Raw genomic sequence first — 22,655 nt, 5'->3', positions numbered from 1 at the left:
TCGATTTGGCACGTTGCAAGTTGTTTGGTCATAAAAAATAATATTTCTTTACCATGATTTAAGTCATAATCATAACTAGCAAAATGTAATTAATTCATTTTGATTTTAACCCGTTCAAATACTAAATGCTAAACATCTGAAATGTTTTATGAGGCATACAAACTATACTACAACAGCATCATAAACCACATAGAGATAACAGCATTAGTTTCAACTGTACTCATTAAACTGGCGATGATTTTTAAAATAAAACACCCAGGGATTAAAAAAAGCATAATTAACTTAATTATATAATATACATCATCATTATCTATAATTGTTGTGCATCAACTAAAACAAATCTTTAGAAGACAGTCTGTCCAACAAAAGTCACAAAAGACATCACATATTTTTATTTTTGCCACTTTGCATTCGAAAATACTGATAATGGCCACTTAATACTTTGGATCAAAAAGGTTTTTAACCCCTGTTGTAGGCTACTACCACCTTTTAACAAAAACACACACACAGAACTAAAATGCCTGTATAATTAAATTTTTAGGAAAAAAAAAACGTTAAATATGATGAATTTTTTATTTTTATATCAAAAGCGTCTCACACTCAAGTACAAGTTTCTCAGTACATATTCCCATATATTGGTATCCAAACCAATGCACACGCATGTTTTTAATTACATCATTGGGGTTGGGGGAAATGATACCCAAAGATGGCAAAATAGCTTCCAGTGGCAGATTTAAAAGTGACAAGCAACTGTTCTTTGGTGCAGTAGGAAAATCAGCGTAATCTTGGTATGCAACCTTCCATCTCTATCATTTCTGGCCATCCATCATACTTATTGGTGTCCCGGTCATTCTTCATGTGCTGAAAAAAAAAACATAAATGAGAGAAAAAGTTGCACAAAAGCACAAAATAAAAAAGTATTTTATTGCATGAATTGTTACTTTTGGCAATGGCATTACCTGCTCAAAATAGACTCGGGCTAAGGTGTTTTTTCCTCCCACAAAGATCCAGTTATCTCTGAAACCGATTTTAGATATAAATGCACTGCCAAGCTCTGCAAGAAGCGTCCTTGCTTCCTCATTTAGCCTATAATAAAAGAAACCACATTTATTATCACGATAAGACAACATCAGTATAGGATGTACATGCAAACTAAAACTACTGTACTTTGTGTATGGATCATCAAAAGTGGTAATCAGCACAAAAGAACCATCCTCTATTGACTTCAGAAACTCTATTAACTCTTCAACCTCTGAAAAACAACAGAAGATTGAGTTATTACATAGTTGAAGTCAGAATTATTAGCCCCCCTTTGAATTTGTTTTTCTTTTTTAAATATTTCCCAAATGATGTTCAACAGAGCAAGAAAATTTTTACAGTATGTCTGATAATATTTTTTAGTCTGGAAAGTGGTATTTGCTTTATTTCAGCTAGAATAAAAGCAGTTTAAACACCATTTTTTAAGGTCAAAATTATTAACCCCTTTTAAGCTATATTTTATCGATTGTCTAAAGAACAAACTATCGCTATACAATGACTTGCCTAATTACCCTAACCTGCCTAGTTAACCTAATTAATCTAGTTAAGCCTTTAAGTGTCACTTTAAGCTGTATAGAAGTGTCTTGAAAATTATCTAGTAATATATTATTTACTGTCATCATGGCAAAGATCAAATAAATCACTTATTAGAAGTGAGTTATTAAAACTATTATGTTTAGAAATGCGCTGAAAAAAATCTTCTCTCCGTTAAACAGAAATTGGGGATAAAATAAACAGAGGGGGGTGGCTAATAATTCTGATCTCAACTGTATGTGTGACCTGTAAATGCAAATCTGTATTTACAAGGTAAGAAATTAGATCAGTAACATGAAGATGAAACATACTTCCAGTCCACATATTGAAGCTGCCAGTTTTGACGTGCTCACCCGTTTCTTCTGAATTTTTAAAACAAAGTTAAAAAAGAGCATTTATCAAACATAAAATAAACAGCAACATCAACAGTAATATTAAAATCAATGGTGAAGGAAGTACACAAGACTAACATTTCAGAAAAAGTACAGGTACCCTAATAAAATATATTTCAGAATAAATATTAACTGATATTAGACCCAGTGAGTTGATGAAGAGACACTCTCTCTGGCTGGAGACTAACTATGAACAGATCATTTGAACCTGTGAGTTGTTGACTGGAGACTAACTATGAACAGATCATGTGAACCAGTGAGTCATTTACTGGAGAATAACTCTGAACAGATCATTTGAACAAGTGAATTTTTGAATGAAGACTAACTCTGAGCAAATCATTTTAATTAGTGAGTCACTGACTAGTTCTCTTTGAATCATTTGAACACATGGGTTGGCGACAGAGGCAAAAATACACTCAGCAAGAAATAAAGAAATAAATTAGAAATAAAATACATTTATTTATTACTATTATAAATTAGAAATAAAGTTCTAACAATGTTCACAACCAATAAAACATCTTATTTGAAATGAATCACGACGATGTCTACAGTTTAAAACTATGGCATGTTTTTATCAAATTTACAAATGTAGTTTTGTTCTTTTTGAATGTAATAAGTAGATGTAAAAGTACAAATGATCTACTTAAAAATGCACTTAAGTACAATAAGAAAGTAATGTTACCACTGATTTAAATATTATATATTAGGGCTGCACAATATATTTAAAAAATGATCACAATAGTAGTATATGCAGTATACGTATTGCAGATGTGTGATAAATGATATTTATTTTATGCATTAGTTGGTTAGCAAAATTTGACCAATCAGATAGGGCCTTACTAGCTCCGCAGTAGCTGCTGTTCTGCTATTGGCTGAAGTGGCCCTAATCAAACAGTAATGGTGGGAGTTGAGACTGGAGGAAAAGGACAACAGCCAATCAGAGTCAGAATATCTGCTGTGGTTTTCATTTGTTATACCCATCACAATTTTACATTAATTCATATCATTTTACAATGTTTTTTGCACCTTGAGACAGCTTTTTTTTGTCTGTGTTAAAATGAACTAAATCTGAAAAAAGTTATATCATTAAATGAATGATTAAATATAGAAATATTACTTATTAGAAACATTGTTATGGCAATACTCAACATAATTGCATCTTTTTTTCTACTATCATGCAGCCCTATTATAAAAGTTCAAAATTAATTCCCAATATTTTCACAAGTTACTTATTTTCTTAGCATTCACTTACCATTGATAACAGCAATATTAATTCCAAGCCAGTTACCTCGTGTCTCTTTCTGTATTAACCTTAAACAAAATTGCAGAACTGGCTTAAACTCCACTTGTGATTTAAATAACACTTTTATGCTATTTTATTTAATCATGCATGAGAAGTCAACATCCTTACATTTTTCCATCAAAGCATATTTGGGGTCCAACTATATTAGTTGCACCGCTGTACATCTTAAAGGCCAAACCACCTGCAGGACATGGTTTGGCCAGGCCACATTTGGCTTTAGGCACTGCAAAAACAAACAGAGTAAAAATCAAGCAGAAATGGGCATTTAAATGTGTACCCTTAACACCCAATTACATCAAGCACAAAAACTATTAAGATATCTATATTATCGTCCACACCAACAAACAATATTTGTTCATTATAAGCAGAAGTAGCGTTTTTGGTTACTGTTAATCAGCTATTACATAATAGAATATAATATTTTTGGGGGAAATTTCTTACCATTAGGTTTGATTTCCATCATCTTTTTACCAACATCAGGTTTCGACGGGACTAAATGCATTTCATCCACTGACCTTTCTGTGTTTTACACAAATATATATATACCATACATTGCATGCATCAGTAGGAAATCAAATAAACAAATAATCAAACAAATAAAATCTTCTTTAAATTGGCAACTCACCTATTAAATTTGATAATGTAACTTCTGGATTAATTTGCAGGAGTTTGAGGACAAGGCCCATGGATATCATGAAAGCAGCCACCATCAAAATGAATTTCAACTTTTCTGTAGAAGTAAATTAAATTACGATTACATAGAATAAAAAAAAAAATACTATAACAGTCTTCTTTGTCTGAATAGATTTATTATTTACACAGTATCACATGTAATTGAGGAATCAAATTATTACATTTAATTAGAACTTAAGGGCATCTAATTGGGTATACGCAGAAATTTTTTAAATTTTCAGTAACCTGGGTCAAGTGCTTCCGCTGAACTAAACTGTATGCAGTTACAAAATTTAAGGTCTGTTTTCTTAAAAAAAAAATCAATGATATCCACTGCCTGATGGATATACGACATAACATGGGACTCAGAATGTACACGAAACACTAAATTCTTTAAAATATGATCATGTAATTCACTCCAGTATTTTCAATGGTGTTTCTGCGTTCGCCTGAATCAACTCGTTTCATGCTTGAACAACTAAATAAAGGCTGAAGTCTATTTAACTGATTGCATTTTAATTACATTATAACATCGATGCTGAAAAAGGAACCTTATAAACCTAAAAAGTCCCATTAACAGTTCACCGGAAGTTTATCTGTATAGGAAGAAACACTAGCTGTGCATATACCCTATTAGAGTATATTACATTTTAAAAAGTTCATTATCAGATTACAGTTTCCATTTTATGGATTACATGATTACATATTGTTTACATACTGATGGTGAATTATTAATAATTTATTTATTCAGCCTTATTCAGATCTAACAATTCTAATGTCTGTAATGTTGCTTAGATTTATTTGAATATCCACAAATAAAATGACGTACATGTAAATTACATGTAAATTTGGCATGTAAATCTATTTGCAATCTGTGATTCAGGGTTTGGGGGGGGGAAAGGAATTCCACCATATATGAAAGAAATGATAATGGAATTTAGATGGGAAACACTACGTTATGGCAATATCATTCAGTTGATTCTGGAAGTGTGGCCAAAAATATTTAAAACCTGCCAGATTTTGAACATGAACATAATTGTTCACATATTTCAGGAAACGTTAGTTATTTCTGTGAGCCAACCACCTATGAATAAAATGATTCATATAAGAAAGTAAACAATAATAATAATAATAATAATAATACTCTGGATGATCCGGTTTACCCCACAAGCCCAAAAACATGTGGTACAGGTGAATTGCGTAGGCTAAATTGTCCATAGTGTATGTGTACAAATGATTGTGTATGGATGTTTCCCATTGATGGGTTGGATAAGTTGGCGATTCATTCTGCTGTGGCGGCCTCAGTTTAATAAAGGGACTAAGCCCTAAAGAAAATGAATGAATTATTAATAATAATAACAATAATAATAATACTATTTTATATATAATGTAATAACAGTTGCATGTTCACAGTTCTGTAATGTTTACACTGACATGTATTAAGATATTATAAATTATTATTATTTCTCATTATTAGTTATTCACAGAAGTTTGGGAAATTATATTATAATGTAATGTAATATTTAATGCATTTTGATGTTGATTTTCTTTCTTTCTGGTTTCTGCTATATCAATATGGTATATTAATTAGTGAGAAAGATAAAACATTAAACAAAAAGCTACCTAAAGTCAAAAAACATCAACTAGAATAAACATTTTTACAAAGTAATCTGTAACAATCTACTTTTCTAAGTAATTCATTCAGCATAGCCTGCTGCAAATGGGATATCTTTAATGCTATCCATTTTTTTTTGTCCTATGCTGATGATGACTATGCAAGTCAATTGTGATCATTAAGAGTTGGCTTGTTTAAACAGAGATTACAAGACCTAGACCACCTTGGAACAAAAACAAAACAGCAGTTGGCTCGTCACAAAACCAGTTTGACCACTTTAAGCAAACATGACATGCTTTATCAGCAGCAACACAAAGCTAATTCACTACATTTAAATGATGTTCATTTACAAATTGTTTTAAAGTTTATTTAGAATGACTGTCTATTTAAAATACTTAATAAAGACATAATTCAAACATTGCTTTCAGAAATAGCCATCTATGCAAAAAAATAAATTGCATCTACATTCACTTTGCAATTTGCTTTGTGCTGTAGCTATTGTGAATGAAAGCAATATAACCAGGAATGTACACAATGCACTGCTGTTCTGAACAAGACATCTAGTATGTCTTCAAAAACAACTTACTTCTGTTTCTCTGTCTCGTGTGTAGCACAAGGGGACCAACTAGAAGTAAAAATGTCAACGTAAACATGAAATAAAGGGAGAGAGAGAGAGAGAGAGAAAAAAAACAAAGACAAACGAAACCAACCTCTTCGAACGTAAATCATGATTCAACTCTTCTCACAGATGATGTTCATCCACTTTACAGTAAGCGAAGATGTAGAAATGCCAGTTTTTCACCACATCACACGGGTATTTTACCATTAGACCACTTCTTTAAATAGTTCGGCTGTGTTGTCCTTGCCAGCTGAACTGCTGAATAAACTTGTAGGCTTTAGACTCTCTAAAAGCACAAGAAGACAGACTTATGACAGTGCAAAGATACTACAGAAGTATTCGACCCATTTTTTTCCCAAACTCGATCAACTCGTTTTTTAGGATTCTAGTTTGACAACTTCCTTTGAATGAAACAGGCGAGATTAGACTTCAGGAATGGTATAAAAAGTTATCAGTATCCTGATTCTTACTCATTTTGAAGATCCCTTCGGATGTCCATGTTGCTTTTTCTAAACTTTAGCTGTGCATAAAACGAATTAGCGGTACAATGAAAGTTAACAAAAGGTTATTTCCGTTTGCTTGTAGTCTTGTATATTTGAGTTTCTGGCTGCAGGGCGCTTTACTGCGTTTGTCGTTCAGCAATTAGGCAGCAAAACCACTAGATGGCGCTGCCGACTACAGGAAGGAACACGTGTGTTTACAACACGTGGGCCCAGTGGCCACACTTTTTCGTATGAATGGGCCAAAAACCACATATCAATAGGTGCGTTCGACATGAAGCTCAGCTGCAGCCGGTGATCAACGAGATTAGCCGAGCGCAGGCGGGGCGGAGTTGAAAACGGAGCCGTCAAGACGGACAGCTGGACACTTCGGGACTCAAAGTTGCTGCAGTCATGATGACCGATCACATGGCGTCATCATATTTTTTTGTTATTTTTATTTATAACAACAAAACATTTACAAATAAAACAGAATACAGGCTATTCAAACTGTAGTTCCTTTTTAAACAATAAGAGAGAATTATGAATAAAATATATAACAAATGCATGAGAGAAATAAGAGGAAATGAGAGGTTAATATAAACATAAAAACGAACAGGTCTATTAAATACAAAGCAATAAGCATAAATTATAGGAGTTAAACATCAATCTTTAGGCTAATACTTCTTGTTTGAATCTGCTAAAAAGGGTTTACATATATGTACATTTATAGATATAAAAATTTCCCATGTAAAAAGCAAAACAAGGTGTTTTGATTAGGTCTTAATAAATGAGATTATTTTGGATAATGAATGAATTTTCAAAAAAGCATTTTAATCCAAAAAGATTGTGTTGAAAAGAACAAAAGGTAAAATAAGTGAGCTATGTAGAAGTTTCCCAGAAAGAGCAGGTAGCCTTTAAACTGCTAGACAGGAAATAAAATATATATTTATATTATAATAATAAAACCATTTTATAATTATTTAATAAAATAGTTCTTTACTTTAATTTGTTAAGAGAGCTTTAGGGTGGCAGGATCAATGATGATGATTTTCTTATTTCAAGTCTGTAAGACTTATTTGAGTTCATATTTAGGTTATTCACTAAAATATACACTAAAATATATCATTTAAATCGTTCGTGGAGATGAATGCAGTAAATAGTCTGTATAAAAAAGTAAAAAAATAAACCTGTGCAAACAAGCTAACCTTTATAACCAGATTATTTAACAAAAGATGATACTGCAGTAAAATATATGTAGTTTTTTAATAAGCAAGATGTGTACAGGATAGAGAGGGTGTGAAAAGTGAATTGTTTGTTTTGAAACTTTTGAATCGGAATTTGTCCAATTATAAACCCGAAATACACGTGTTTGTTGTCATGTGGTGAACTCGGCCAATCGTGTAATATCGGTGTCGTCATCAAAGCTCCTGCAGTCGCTCTTCAGAAGCTGCATGGTCTGAGTTTGCCGTCTGATCTCGGAGCGCTGTCGCGGTACTTTGATGCCACATGTGACAGTCACGTGGCGTCGGCGCAGCATCAATCCGGACAAGATTTCTAACCAGAATGCACCGCTTTAAGACAGATTTCGATCGATCTGCGCAGCGCTGCATGAAGTCGAACGCACCTATTATGAGCCGTGGGACGAAGGTTAATATAAAGTTAGTCATGGGTAATTATTTAATTTAATTCTTAATGTTTAAAATAGAGGTCATTACTTTTAATTGTTAGCTAATGCAGTATAACTTTTTAAATGATAACATAATGCAATAAAAACACAAACAATATTTAAAACACAGTGGAGTTCAGTGCGGAATAAACTACAGAAGTAAAGCAGAATCTGCCATTGACTTGTTTTAACTAAGTTGCTCACCAAAGTCTCTGCATTGTCGGGTCACAGTACATCTAAACAAAATTAGATTAATTTTAACTAATTTATCTAAAACATTTAATTTCTCTTAGATTTTAACAATATAACAAACAGAGGGTTACATTAAATTTGAATTGACAATCTCGAAACATACACATCATTCTTTCGAGTTTTTTAGAGGGATGGTAGGCCTTACTTTGGCCATCACTGGTTTACACACTGAATTGTGCAGAATTATTAGCCCCCCTGTTTATTTTTTAGTCTAGTTTCTGTTTAACGAAGCAAAGATTTTTTTTTTGTTTGTTTGTTTTAATAACTCAATTCTAATAGCGGATTTATTTGATCTTTGCCATGAATACATTAAATAATATTTTACTAAATATATTTCAAGACATTTTTATACAGCTTAAAATGACATTTAAAGGCTTAACTAGGTTAGTAAGGTTAACTAGGCATGTTAAGGTAATTAGGCGAAAACTGAAAATTTCCTGGCTCTGTTAAACTAAATTTAGGAAATATTTAAAAAAGAAAAAAAAAATCAAGGGGGCTAAAAATTCTGAATTCAACTGTATATATATAAGTCAGAATTATTAGCCCCCTTTGATTAATCATTCTTTTTTTTGCATCCATGCTCCATGCTTTTCGTGTCAATGTATATTTTTAGACTTTGTGAAGTCCCTTGACAACCAAGTTTTTTACATAACGCTTCGTGAACAATCAGAATACACAATTACACAATAAATAAAACAAAAATGTAACAACTTGGATTTTTTTTTTTTAATCATCAAAAATAATGGACAATGAAGTCAAACAACAAAACCAGGCTTTACATCTATTAAGCTTTACCCTATTAATGTTAATGGATACAAATTGCCACCTTATTAAAAAAAGCAAGATGAAAACAATAAGGATTTGTATTCTAACAGAGACAGAATTGATTTAATGCAGATTATTTCACTTGCAAAGCTTAAACCACCTAGTTTTTTAAAGCTATAAAATATACAGTATATAACTTGAGAAGCAGAAATCAAGCAACATTTTAAACATCTAAATGTAAAATGCTGAAGTTATATTAGAAAAGATTACAATTATGACATCATTTCAAATAACATGTTTTTTTTCTGTGGATTACAAAAATAAAACTGATGATATTTGAATGAAATCTAAATATATAATCAAAACATTTTTACCAACATTACTGAAAAAGCTGTTTAACGGAAGTTTTAATATGTTATGCAGTTATCCTTATCCCTCAAATAAAATTGTTAAGTGCTTCCTGAGCATCGGTCAGGCGTTTCAGGCGAGCTCGTAGTTCTGTGCGCTTTCTGCTGACCTCCGTGTCCTCAAACAGGAGCTTACTCACATTTGTCCCATCCACTAAACTCAGCATTTCAATAGACATGATCTCAGCAGTCTGCTTCAGCATGAAATGAATGATCATCAAAGGCAGCTGGTCAGTCAACCGTTGTGCTACAATCTAAAAAAAAGATCACAGAGGTAAATTCTTCCAAACACCACAAGCACTGCAATTTGTTGCTGAACACCAGGATCTACCTCATAGTATGTCTCAAGCATATGACTGTATTTGCACGCCTTGTCAATTAAGGGTAACTCTTCTTCTGAATATCTCTCATTGGTAATCTCATTCAAGGTCTTTAAGAAGACTGAGTCTTGAGTGTAGATTATGTTTTCCATGTCAAACTGCTCTGAGATCCTCTGCTCAGTCTTGTATTGCTGTCTTGACTGAATATTTTCAGCTTTGCCCTACAATGAAGCGAGGGAATAGAGCTTAATTAAACTTGATTAAAAATCTTTGCTACTAATCAGGACAAATGTTTACCATGGCAATGCTTTGAAGGGCAGGGTAGTTCCTGAAACACTGACTGACCCTGTCAGTTAGATGTTTAGCGATAATGCCTTTAGGAGAAATACAAAAATCAAGAAGACACATTTGCTAAAACTATAATTAGTCATTTAGATAGCGATCTTTATCTATGTATAAAATGTATATTGTAGAAGGTTGCAAGAAAGTCTTTAAACACAAAGATGTCTGATGGTACCGTTTGCTTTATGAAGTAAGTTGATCGCTGGCTCCTTAAGTTGGGCCACATGATCTTGCAGAATTGTTTCAAACAGTTTGTAGTTGGAGAAGCCATGCAGTTCTCTCCCTCTGTTTTTCTTCATCAGCTCTTTCGAATAGTTAACTTTTTTAAAGAAAAACAAGATGGATTCTTATTAAATTTATTGACCGAGAACAGGTACAAATGCATTTTAAAGTGACAGTTGGTCAGTGGCCCTTGGTGATTCATATATTTTTAGTCAACAGCTACCAGCACTGCGAGAGTATAATATTTACAGACTAAACAAAATTAATACCTGAAACATCTGGGGCCTCATGTATCAACGCTCCGTATGCACACACACTTTGCGCACGCCAGGTTTCACGCTCACTTTGGATTTACTAACGATGAAATGAACGTGGGAATGTGTGCTGGTCCACGCCAACTTCATGCCTGGCTTACGCGCATTTCTTGTGTGTGTTTGTTTTAATTCCATTGGCGACTCCTAGAGGCAGTTGTGTTAAATTGCACACTACATCTTTGAGCCGTGTAATGGCAGCTGTATGGGACAGGTTCATTCGCATGTCTAGCAGGAATATAAGGTTTTCATACCATGCAGTTGTCCAGCCAAACATAAAGCGCAATTTGCAGCAGTCGCCGGTCTGCCTAATGTAATTGGAGCGATCGACTGCACACACATTGCTATAAAGGTGCCACCTGAAGACGAATTTGTATAAGTGAATCAGAAACATTTCCATTCAATAAATGTGCAAATAATATATGATGCACACACTTATTAATGATTCTTGTCTTCCTCGTGATGAAGAGTAGGCAAAATATGATATGTAGCGGGGGGGAAAAAGAATAATGTCTTCATCAGACGCTAAATTCAAACCAAGTTCATGCTTGAACGTGTCAAAACTTGTTGCCGTGCGTTTTACAAGCTACGCAACTCACACTCTTAAAGACATTCGAAAATTTTACACCTTTACATCGCATTATTTCTTTTTTAATCCACTCAGTGCGATGTTTAGACCCAACTGTGTTAACCGCATCAGCTAAACTCTCCCACTCTTTTTTTTTTTTTTTTTTTTTTTGTTATTAAATCCAAGGAGAAACTTGCAAATAACACTGTTTTTCTCCGGTCTACCTCCGAAAGCTGCACCTCCAATTCACATTCGGTTAAAAGTTTCTGTTTTTGCTTGCTTTTGCCATTGCTTTTTCCGTTGGGGTTTGCCAAAGTAGAGTCATTAGCATATTCGTACAGAGGAGGAGGCAGGGAGGGGTTTTGCGCTCGTGCATGTGCGCTCAGTTTCACGTTCATTCGGATGTACAAAGAGAATATGCGTAGGATTTGGCGTACTCAGTGTTTCATACACTGAAAAAATCCTCAATTCATGACACAAGAGGGAAAAAATTTCTTTAAACAGATTTTGAGTATTTTGAGTATTTGTTACAATGGTAGCCAAAATTAACACCTGACTGATCTAAAAATACTGACTGCCTACAAAATGTCATGTTATGATGATGTTGGTATAACTTTTCAATTCAATTCAAGTTTATTTTTATTGTTATTTTCATAATAATCATTCATCCAATGCAGCTTTACAAATTATTGCAGTATTATATTACAATCAAAATCAAATTTAAGGAATGAGGGTGGACAGTATAGCTGTCAAGCATACACATAGTTAATCTGCAGTTATAACATTTAAAATGGTTGCTCTGAGCTCAACACCTATTAGTCATACTGGTTTTGACTACTTTTATCTTTAATATTTAATATATTCACCTTTTGCAGCTACCATTACAGCATTTCTTTTGAATAGTATTTTTCTTGCATTGTACAGTTTGTAAACACATTTTGATGGGGATACAGAAATGTTCCGTTTGGGAAAATGTTCCCAGCAAAAGTCAAGCAAGATTGTCAAACAAATCAACCCCAAATCAGAAAAAGTTCAGACAGTATGGTATATGCAAATAAAAAAAGAAAGTAGGGATTTCTAAATTTACTTTGACTATTTAATTGTAGAAAAAAAAACGAGAAAAAAATATTTTATGTGTTCCTCATGATTTTTATTTTTAAATTTTTTAAAAACATATATTCCAATTTTGATTCTTACAACACATAAAAAAATGGGACAGGAGCAATTTAGGGTTTAAAGTTAGTAATCAGTATAAATTAATTAAATTATGTGATTTGTAACAGGTGATGTCAACAGGTGACTGTAGTTATAATTTGGTACAAAAGCAGCATCCAAGAAAGGTCTAGTCCTTTAGGAGCAAAGATAAGCCGAGGATCGTCAGTTTGCCAACAAATACATGAGAAAAGTATTGAATCATCATTCATCTATGAGCGATATCAGCACATGGGCTCAGGACTACTTATGGCATTATTTAATTGACAAATGTCGTGAGCGCAGTATTAAGTCGAGATCGCATTCATGTAATAGCGTACAAGCATGTCAATCTATGTGCTCGAGCGCCGATTTCCTGTTTGTGCACAAAACTCAAAAATACGCTGCTTAAGTGCAGATTTTCTTGCGCACCCTAAAATAAACACTGCTGAAGTGTGATTTACTGCGTGTATGTAGTGAGAATGTCTTTAACATTTATTAGATTTGCTAGGAATATTTATGAATGTCTCCAGTAGACCTACAGAGCAGCATTAATGTGTCCTGAACTAAAGTGAAATGGCTATAAACTCCAGTAAGATAAAGTCATTATATGCAGAACCATAAACCTTTATTATTAAAGTATAATTATGGAAATTGTATTCATCTTAACTGAAAGCTACGCCGTGTTTGCTGACCTCAGGCATCACGCACCTGTCAGTCAGTCATTTTAAAGGGTTAAACAAAGACCGCACAGCACTATTACAATTACAGAAAGGTTTGCGCTGTTATAATTTACTTATCTTTTAATAAGTTTTTGGTGCGATTATGTACCGATATTTAAAAAAACGACCAAATGTTTTGAATTAGAAGCTGTAATGTAGCCTTGGCGAGATGAATTTTGGTCAGGCACCCCGCCACGAAAGAATGAATGTAGCAGAAACCATGCATTAAATAATGTTTGTTGTATTGTCTGCAAGATATACATATCGTAAAATGATTAAGTTAACAGTCAATGGTTAGGTTCTCAGTCCAGAAGGAGCATTTAGATTTTATGAACAATAGAAAAGTGTGAACATTTGCAAAAGCAAATGTTCATCGTGAGTTGGAGACCAACAGAAAAAATTGCATATGTGATTGCAGATGTGTGCAAATGTACCATGACATGGAGGCAAGGTGCCTTCATGATGTCTTTCATGAGAAGTCTATGGATATTAGATTTTTGAAGTTAGGGTTATACCAGATGTTCTAAACATGTTTGCCACCACCACTGTCCACTATCCAGTATATGTCACTTTATGCAAGTACACTCATTGTCCGGTCATGATAAAAAAAAAAAAAAATGTTTCATGCTCAGAATTATAATTTTGCTTCATAAAACTTCAATACATCACCAAGAAAAAAGGTATTAATTTTGTAATGTGCATTTCATGACATACTAAGCATTTTTTAGCTAAAAATCTTCTTTATCCAATGTTCTACAGGAAAAAAATGGCCTGGGTGTTTGTTATTGAGTAAATTAACAGCAGTTTTAATTTTGGTTGAACTATCCTTTTATGTGAGTAGTGCTTTTTGCCAAATTTTAAATATACTGACAGGGTGATTTTTTCTGTTCAAGATGATCGTTCCACTTCTTGAATTCACCCCGAAGCTCAGCAAACAGATTTTCATTAAGCATCAATTCTCCTGATGACATGGATGTGACAATATCATTGAATTTTTTTATGGTCTGTAAAAAAAAAAAAAAAAAAAAAAGTTAAATAAAAGTAATAAAACAATCAAGAAATTTGTATTTGTGTCTCTCTCTCTCTCTCTCTCTCTCTCTCTCTCTCTCTCTATATATATATACAGTATATATATATATATATATATATATATATATATATATATATATATATATATATATATATATATATATATATATATATATATATATATATATATATATATTTATTATATACACATGTCCACAATGCAAATACAATTAGATCCACCTTATTTGGTAAACACAGCATGTCTCTCAAATAATATCTCTACTAAAAGACAGAAAATATTAGTTTACAAAAGATATTGTAAATAAATCTTCTGAACATTTTCATATTAGTCAATAATATTGCTGAAGCAAATTTAAAAACTGAATAAATATGAATTTACACACATTTACACAAGTAAATAAACAGAATCAATGATGGGCTTTTTAAAAATCTGCAGATTCCCTATGGGCCTATTCATGGGTTTGTTCTGTTGTTTTTACAGTACAGAGTTGACAGTACAGAAGAATTATAAGACTGTTACAAGGTGAGTTTTAGTTGCTTCCCTTAGATGTCGTTTGTTTAAGGACATGTTGTTTTTTGTTTGTTTGTTTGTTTATTTGTTTTTCTTTACATATACAGTATTACATTCTGTTAAAAAAGCCATGTATTTCATAATCAATATTACAAAACATTAAAATCTATAACAATATGTGTATGTCAATAAAAGTCTATAAACATATAAATATAAAACTATAGAATAATTTATATGAATGTAAAAATAAAATGAATAAGCATATCTGCTTGTTTAATGCCATTACTTGCATTGATAAAGTAAAGTGTCATGCATTTTGAAACTTCCATATTTTAATATTCTAGTTTTGTCCAGCCTTTGCATTTAAAGATAATTGTCTTTATTATATGCTTAAGTATGTTTTAAACTATACTTTATGTATAAATTACTAACTGTTGCAAAGTTGTTGTTATGACCTTTTCCAATGATCAGTGGATGTTTTTTTTCTTTTAAGTATAACTGACCTGTTTACCTTGCATATCAGAGAGACACCAACTAACATTTCTTTTTAGACTTCTCTTCTACCCCCTTGAACACCAGCCATACATGCAATAAAAGGCTATGAAAAATCTGTGAAAATGAAGTGATGATATGTGTTCCTACTTTAATGAGGAATTGTTTGGCCCCCTTGGGGTCTTGTGGTGGTCCACCTTCACACTCCTTGAGCTCATTTTTCACATCCCACAACAGTTTTTTGACCTGGTCATCAACCCGTTGCAGTGAATTCTGATTTAAAAAAGAAAAAGTTGTAAAGCTCAGTTTAGTGAAAGTATCTCAATCTATGCTGCCACAACGTTTATTGTACCACTTAATTCATTCCCAATGTCAATAGACTTTTAGGTTGAGAAGTTTAGAAACTTACTTTGATGTGATCAACAAGATCTTTGGTCAGTTTCACGGCAAGACATTTAATAGTTGCTTTATTCTCTGACAACAGACATCTGTAAAAAATCATAATGATAATAATCTTCAGGGCCCCGTCAGTAATGTTATTTGTTACATATTGGTACAGTAGCACAACTACAATTTTTGACTTTGACTAAAGTTTGAAATATTGTTTCTAAATATTATTAAGAATTGTAGCATAGATATATTTCTGTATTTACATTATAACAAAAGAACTATCTTAAAATATCAAAGGGAGGTGCACCTGGTACAGTCAACATGAAAAGCTAGATATGACCATAGAACACAATGTAACAGAGCAAACTAAAGATCATGAAACCTAAAGGTGTCATGGTTTTGGAAGAACTCTTTCTCCTCTTCTAGTGCTTCCTCCAGTGTAATTCTGTCATTGATCTGCTGTTGTCCTCTGCACTTCACCATGGTGTAACCTTTGCGGAGATGAATCACTTTGTTCTGGACAACTTTTAGAATACCTTTCTCTGTTCCCTTATCTATGAGGTCTGGCTTTGTCAAAATTGCTGTGAGAATGAAAAATATATATATTTTTAAATAATTATAAAATAACTACTTATTTGTTAATATAGTAGCTGCTGTGTGGATCATTATTTGCATTACCGACAGTTCTGATACCCTCAGGGTCTACGTTTTGTGCCATTCTTAGTGCTTCTGTTGTTGCAATGTCGATATTACAGGGGACAACAACCAGGTTTATAGTCTCACGTTTCATAATATATTTCATGATCAGACGTTTGATCTACAACAAATAAAGCATAGTTGAAATCCTGGACTAATAAAGTACAAATCTGGCACTAAATGTTCCATGTATGAAAAAGTCTTTGCATTGCTCACCTGATCTCCAACATCTTCTGGTTGTCCTGCTACTGGCACTCGAACAATTCCTGGTAGATCAATCAGTGTAAGGTCGCACACATCTTTTGACATGACCTCTAAAGTGATGAGGTCATCACAGATCCCAACACCTTTTCCTGCAAGCTCATTCTGGGCTTTAACACACACGTTGCATAATAAATTGCTCTTAAAAAAATGTTTCTTTAAAATGTGAACTATATAAGAATTGTCAAACCACACTGTTAGCTGATCATCATGCAGTTTCACTGACCGTCTGTTACGTGTTTTTCAACAATGGAAGAATCTTCAAATTCAAATGTCTTCAGATTGTTTCCTTGTTTATCTGGCCTTGATTTCACAGAACCTAAAAGAAAATTTTGGTTAAACAGATATAATATCAATAATGTTTAAGATGGGCAGCCTAATGGCTAGAGCAGGGGTCACTAATCTTGGTCCTGGCGGGCTGGTGTCTCTGCAGAGTTTAGCTCCAACTTGTCTCAACACACCTGCCTGGAGGTTTCAAGTATAATCAGCAAGACATTGATTGATTAGCTTGTTCAGGTGTGTTTGATTAGGGTTGGAGCTAAACTCTGCAGGACACCGGCCCTCCAGCAAACAAGTTTGGTGATCCCTGGCTTTGAGAGTTGAACTTGTGATCCAAAGGTCACAGGTTCGATTCCTGTCACTGTCAGGTCTTGCAAGTCAGTGGAATGAATAACCAGTGCTGCCTTCCACTTTTAATACCACAGCCTTCAGTGAGTGCCTTGAGCAATGCCCAACTGCTCGCTGGGCAGCCTAATTCTCTGGGGTGTGAGTTGCTTTCAAAAGAAGCATCTGCTTAATGTTGTGAACTAAGGATGAATTCACAAAATATACTTTTTCTTACGGTAAGTTAAAACAGCCTTCCACTTTACTCCTGTAACCTTCCTCAGCCTCAGCTCAAGAGGACATCTGGTGACAATTCCTACAGCAAACAAAGTTGAGTTAGTAAAAAGGAAAACCAATGGGGAAAATGTCAGTACAAGTGCATCATATTTGAAAAAGTGCCGGGGATGGCTGAAGAATTAATCTCTTTACTTTAACACATAATTACATGCACTTTATCTATTTTTTATCTAATAGAAAGTCTGCTGAAAATTTATTGTTTGAGATCCTATTCCTGACAAGCAAGAAGGTATGATATGTGGTCAAAGCCCTGGAAAGCCTTAAGACCAACTTATACTTCTGCTTCGAATTATTGGTCAGCTTGACAGAGGTGACAAGTGAGGGCAGAACCGAGAGCCATGGGGGCAGAACGAGGCCAGTGGCATGAGTGTTGATTCCAGTTGGATACTCTTTCTTCCTTGAACTTGACACAGTGGACCATAGAAACCTACTAGTGTTTTAGGGCGTACTCACAATATGTACAGTTTCTTTAAACCGCGCTGAAGCACACTTGTCCCCCCTCCCGTCTCCCCCGTCGGCCTCACATACATTACATTTGGGCCTGGGCATGCTTACGTCATCGAGGATGCGCTGTTCAGTAGAAAAGTGATCTCTCTAGTTAGCACAGTGGAGATTTCTTCAGTTATATAGTTTTAGCCGTTTGGGATGCAGTGACACACAGTCAAATATTTTGCTGAACAGATCAGCCACTTTTGACTCTCATAAACAATCAAAGTCCCTGTTAGGCTGGAATTAGAAGGTTTGCTGAAGGTGCACCTTAGGGGTTTGCATTTTTAATAAACTACGCCAGTTTGCGTTCATTGATCAGTAAAAATTATTTATAAATCCATATCAAACAGTCCCTTAAAAGTCACGTCTCGCTTTCAGTTTCAGGCTCAGGCGTGTTTTGTACCCCGCCAAAACCCAGTGAACTGCACTCTGGCCCACCTCTTCTAACTGGGCCAGGGCCGGCTAACTGAACTGTGTCTGAGCCCGATTCAGAGCACTCATACTTCTCAAATGATCCCGGAACAGAGCCTGGGTACAGTTTGGATAGCATAGTGAGAGTACGCCCTTAGAAGTGTTATTGTCAAAGCAGCACAGGCAGAACACAAGAATAAATCCTCAAAACGGCAGGGGCATTTTGCAAGCTATGCACCATGGGGCATGGCAATTACTCGACACAGAAGTATAAATCAGCCTCGCTCCACTGACTGTGGGTGCGATTGCCTTTAAAGAGCGGTACTAGCAACAGAGTGTGTTCACACCAGACATGGATGAAACATAAAGTGCAAGTGATTTACATATTAAGTCAATGCAAAGACACAATTGAATATCCGGTGGTGCTATTTGCATGCATTAAGCATTTTGGGTTTTTGACAAACTTAAAATGTAAATCGTGTGAATCGCTTGAGTTGAATCTGAACTTTGGCGAACAGTCTTGTCACGTAAACTAATTAGAACCTTGCTCTAGTATAGCTGTGATTATGATGTTGCGCCTGTAGTTGGTGTCCCAAGTGAAAATCCTCCTGCCGACATGGGACAACAGCTCATCAAACTGGTACCGGTTCACAGTTGGAGGTACAGCTAAAAGTGGCTATCATTCAGAAGCAGTTTCTGGAGGAGTTTATGAACTCACAAAGCTGGGTGCACCTCGGTAGGACCCAGACATGGCACTAAATGACTCTATGCCAATTATCAGTCTTCATAAAGCACATAAAGAACAGCTAGTTCCAATTAAATCCATGTTAGCCAATGAAGCTGGATTAATCAGGCAGACAAGCAAGCACCCCAACCACGGGAGAGGGATGAACATCTACTTCAATTTACTTTAGGAATATCTTTACTTTGCTATTAATTTAATCTAACAATTCTAATGCTTAATACATTGCTACATGTGTCTCTTTCTTTTTCTCCACCATTTCTGAGATATTGTATCTGGTTTGAGGCTGAGACGATCCTCGGGTTGGTTTAAACTAAACCGTCTTGCTGAGTTTCAGTATAATTACGAAAAAGAGGCAGTCTATAGCATTCCTCAGATGCAAATTCATGACTGACAGTGCAAGACTATTTGTTTTATAGCATTTTCATATTTTGTTTGTAAATGGGACTTCAAGCTAAATCAGACCTCATTGCTTTACAATGCAATACAATGGCCTCCAAAAACGTGCTTACAGTGGTTTAATGGTTAGACCCTGAGTTTGTCTCACATACGTACCCTATCAGCTGATAAACTGCCATTGGTAAGGTACAATTATCATGTGCTGCTCATGTACTGTTAAATCTCTGCTCTCAAATCTATTGTAAAACCGATACCAGTTAACAAATATTCTCCGCAAAGGATGTAGCAGCTGCTGGTGTGAAGGAAATCAGTATGCTGTTGCAGTTGCAAATGAGAGTTAAAATTTGTTCTCACCACTTCCTCTTGGCAGTGCAACTCCGGAAAGAGCTTCAAGCACAGAGCTTTTTCCAGAACTCTGGTCTCCGATCACTACAATAGTTGGTAAAGACACTTCATTCTGAACGCCAACTGATCTCAGAGTGTCGATCAAATCAATGTATGGACGAATGTTCTCATCTAAATGATGGTGAAACTCTCCCTCCATCCCCTTACTGTAAAGATAAAAAGTAAAAATTTTGCAAAGTACACTTTACTTTTTGCATTCAATTTATATCCTTGCATGCACATTCTCTTATTTAATTTAATCCATTTTACATTTAGTCATTTAGCAGTTGCTTTTTTCAAAAGCAACTTACAATTGAGGAGAACTCAACAAGAATAGGCAATACACTCAAGAAGTGCTAATCATACAAAGTAAATTGTTTGTGCTCAGAGAATTAAGTGCTCGAGTTATTGCGGTTTTTCTAGAGAGAGGGAGAGAGAAAGTGCTTTTACAAGTGGTCTTGGTTTTATTCAGTGGGGTGCTCTCAGAAGATGGATTTTTAGTTGTCGTTTGAAGGACACCAGTTATGATGATTATTTAAAATTATATTGTCCTTTTTAATTTAAATGTTTATTTTCTAGAGTATAATTTAATATCCATACTGTCTGCATAATGACATTATTACATTTGGAAGGTCCACAGGCAATTGTGCAAACTCCAAATATTCAAAATCACAAGTTTGTAAGGCATTATTTTAATAATAATGAAGATTTGAGTGTTATGACCCGTTATCATATTTTATCCATGAACTATATGTTGTTGTGATATAGCGATTTCAAACATTTGTGTCTCCAGATAAGCAGTTAGTGAGCGAGCTGAGACATGTGAAGAAAACATACACCCTTGTTGTTGATACCCTGACCAACACATAACAGTACTGAAACAAATGTGGAAACTGGCAACGGCTGACAACAGGTCTGTTCCATGAAAATAAAGCCTGGGACGCACCAAGTCAATGCCAAAGAGCAAGCGCAGACCAAAAACAACTTTGTCATTATATTATATTCATTTTTTCATTCATTTTCTTTTTGGCTTAGTCCCTTTATTAATATGAGGTCGCCATAGCAGAATGAACCGCCAACTTATCCAGCACATGTTTTAAGCAGCGGATGCCCTTCCAGCTGCAACCCATCTCTGGGAAACATCCATACACACTCATACATACTCACCTGTACCGCATGTCTTTGGACTGTGGGAGAAACCAGAGCACCCGGAGGAAACCCACGCGAATGCAGGGAGAACATGCAAACTCCACACAGAAATGTCAACTGACCCAGCTGAGGCTCGAACCAGTGACTTTCTTGATGTAAGGCGAGAGCACTACCTACTGCACCACTGCATCACCCTCTATTATATTTATAATAAATATAAATATGTTTAATAATTCAAATTCTGGTTTTGTCCATATTTTACTCAAAGTTAGAGTAAAACAACAAACTTTTTTTCAGAATGTACATGTTTAATGGTTGTAGCTGCACTGGTCTAAATAAAATGATAGCCACGCTTTATACTGATGTCTTTGCTGTTTATTTGTTTCTCTCTCTCCCTTTGCAGTACACACTATGAAAACTACAAGACTTAAAGCATATAACATTCAAAATGTGCATTTCTCAGAGTCCTTTTCACAGTCTCTCACTTAAATGTTGTGCATATGAACATGTGCGACAACTCTGAATCCAGTAACATCAGTCTTTAAACACAGCATCATTCATGTAAACTGACAGATTACAACACTATACACAAAATGTAACAGAATTAAATATAAATTACCGTGTGCGCCCTCTTAGACCATGCTGTTTAATGATCTCTTTCTCAGGCTCTATAGCGCTGGCTTCTTTCTGCCACCATGTCATTTTCACCCAATGCAGTGCTCCCGCACTTCAAACAACTTAAACATGTGATCTGTTAAGCTCCAATAGCACTTTTTCAAACCCATAACTTCCTACAATTTCAAGGGTGAACATTCATGAAAATAAATGTTTACTGTGTCAGTATAACAACCCTAGCCTATATATAATGTTGAATATGATGCAAAACGGAATCTAATAATGACAAAATTCTAATTTTACCAGGAAAACAAATGGTCTAATGTTGTCAATAACAGATGACAAGCACATGTCTTAAACATAATAAATCAACTTTATAATTATGAATAGTTATATTCTGATGTGTGTGTATGGATGTTTGCAGCTGGAAGGGCATCAGCTGCGTAAAACGGCTGCTGAATAAGTTGGCAGTTCATTCCGCTGTGGTGACCCCGGATAAATTAGGGGACTAAGCGGGAAAAAAATTAATGAATGAATATTCTGATGTCATCATTTTACTGTGAATTAACAAACAGGACATAATTAAAGTCTGTTCAAGTCCACCATAATGATTATACAAAACTTTGCATTTTAAGCAACAGTAGACCTACATATAGGTCTAATATAATTATTGTTGTTTTACCAAATGTTTGAGAATTAACAATAATAATAGGCTAATTATATTAACCTTTATTTTACATTTACA

At 34.5% G+C, this 22,655-nt stretch overlaps 2 protein-coding genes and 1 long non-coding RNA gene across 6 annotated transcripts; 1 reads left to right on the top strand and 2 right to left on the bottom strand.

The window, feature by feature from the left end:
• Nucleotides 1-559: 559 nt before the first annotated feature.
• Nucleotides 560-6,799, bottom strand: zgc:101783. Of its 3 annotated transcripts, XM_005163005.5 has the most exons (11): nt 6,644-6,799; nt 6,265-6,459; nt 6,141-6,179; nt 3,893-3,997; nt 3,709-3,786; nt 3,376-3,490; nt 3,217-3,275; nt 1,884-1,934; nt 1,168-1,252; nt 960-1,086; nt 560-861 (listed from the first exon to the last, which is right to left on the bottom strand). In XM_005163005.5, the coding sequence occupies exons 2-11, from the start codon at nt 6,281-6,283 to the stop codon at nt 775-777; spliced, it is 765 nt and encodes a 254-aa protein (XP_005163062.1). In that variant the 5' UTR covers nt 6,284-6,459; nt 6,644-6,799; the 3' UTR covers nt 560-774.
• Nucleotides 5,466-8,862, top strand: LOC141380956 (uncharacterized). Its single transcript, XR_012400389.1, has 2 exons — nt 5,466-6,936; nt 8,290-8,862. It is a non-coding gene; the product is annotated as an uncharacterized lncRNA (long non-coding RNA).
• A 564-nt stretch (nt 8,863-9,426) lies between these two features.
• On the bottom strand, nt 9,427-22,008 carry mxd (myxovirus (influenza virus) resistance D). 2 transcript variants are annotated; one of them, XM_690470.11, is made up of 14 exons: nt 21,915-22,008; nt 20,117-20,313; nt 17,663-17,740; nt 17,048-17,140; nt 16,777-16,931; nt 16,543-16,681; nt 16,247-16,445; nt 15,884-15,962; nt 15,625-15,747; nt 14,293-14,425; nt 10,583-10,726; nt 10,363-10,439; nt 10,077-10,286; nt 9,427-9,999 (listed from the first exon to the last, which is right to left on the bottom strand). In XM_690470.11, the coding sequence occupies exons 1-14, from the start codon at nt 21,995-21,997 to the stop codon at nt 9,775-9,777; spliced, it is 1,935 nt and encodes a 644-aa protein (XP_695562.6). In that variant the 5' UTR covers nt 21,998-22,008; the 3' UTR covers nt 9,427-9,774. The 2 variants fall into 2 exon arrangements, with proteins under 2 accessions (XP_695562.6, XP_073799198.1); XM_073943097.1 differs by lacking the exons at nt 16,247-16,445; nt 16,543-16,681.
• Nucleotides 22,009-22,655: the final 647 nt, after the last annotated feature.

The sequence above is a fragment of the Danio rerio genome, chromosome 25 (assembly GCF_049306965.1).
Source record: "Danio rerio strain Tuebingen ecotype United States chromosome 25, GRCz12tu, whole genome shotgun sequence".
NCBI lineage: Eukaryota > Metazoa > Chordata > Actinopteri > Cypriniformes > Danionidae > Danio > Danio rerio.
Note: the sequence above shows the minus strand (reverse complement) of the source record. Positions and strands in the feature narration are given on the sequence as shown.

Coding starts and splice junctions, on each gene's coding strand:
- zgc:101783 (XM_005163005.5), bottom strand. Junction 3,998..6,140: donor CACGAGACAGAGAAACAGAA/GTAAGTTGTTTT, acceptor TTACTTCTACAG/AAAAGTTGAAATTCATTTTG. Junction 3,491..3,708: donor GATGGAAATCAAACCTAATG/GTAAGAAATTTC, acceptor TTGTTTTTGCAG/TGCCTAAAGCCAAATGTGGC.
- mxd (XM_690470.11), bottom strand. CDS start 21,997: ATGACATGGTGGCAGAAAGAAGCCAGCGCTATAGAGCCTGAGAAAGAG. Junction 17,741..20,116: donor TGCACTGCCAAGAGGAAGTG/GTGAGAACAAAT, acceptor TGTTTGCTGTAG/GAATTGTCACCAGATGTCCT. Junction 10,000..10,076: donor TGCTTGAGACATACTATGAG/GTAGATCCTGGT, acceptor TCTTTTTTTTAG/ATTGTAGCACAACGGTTGAC.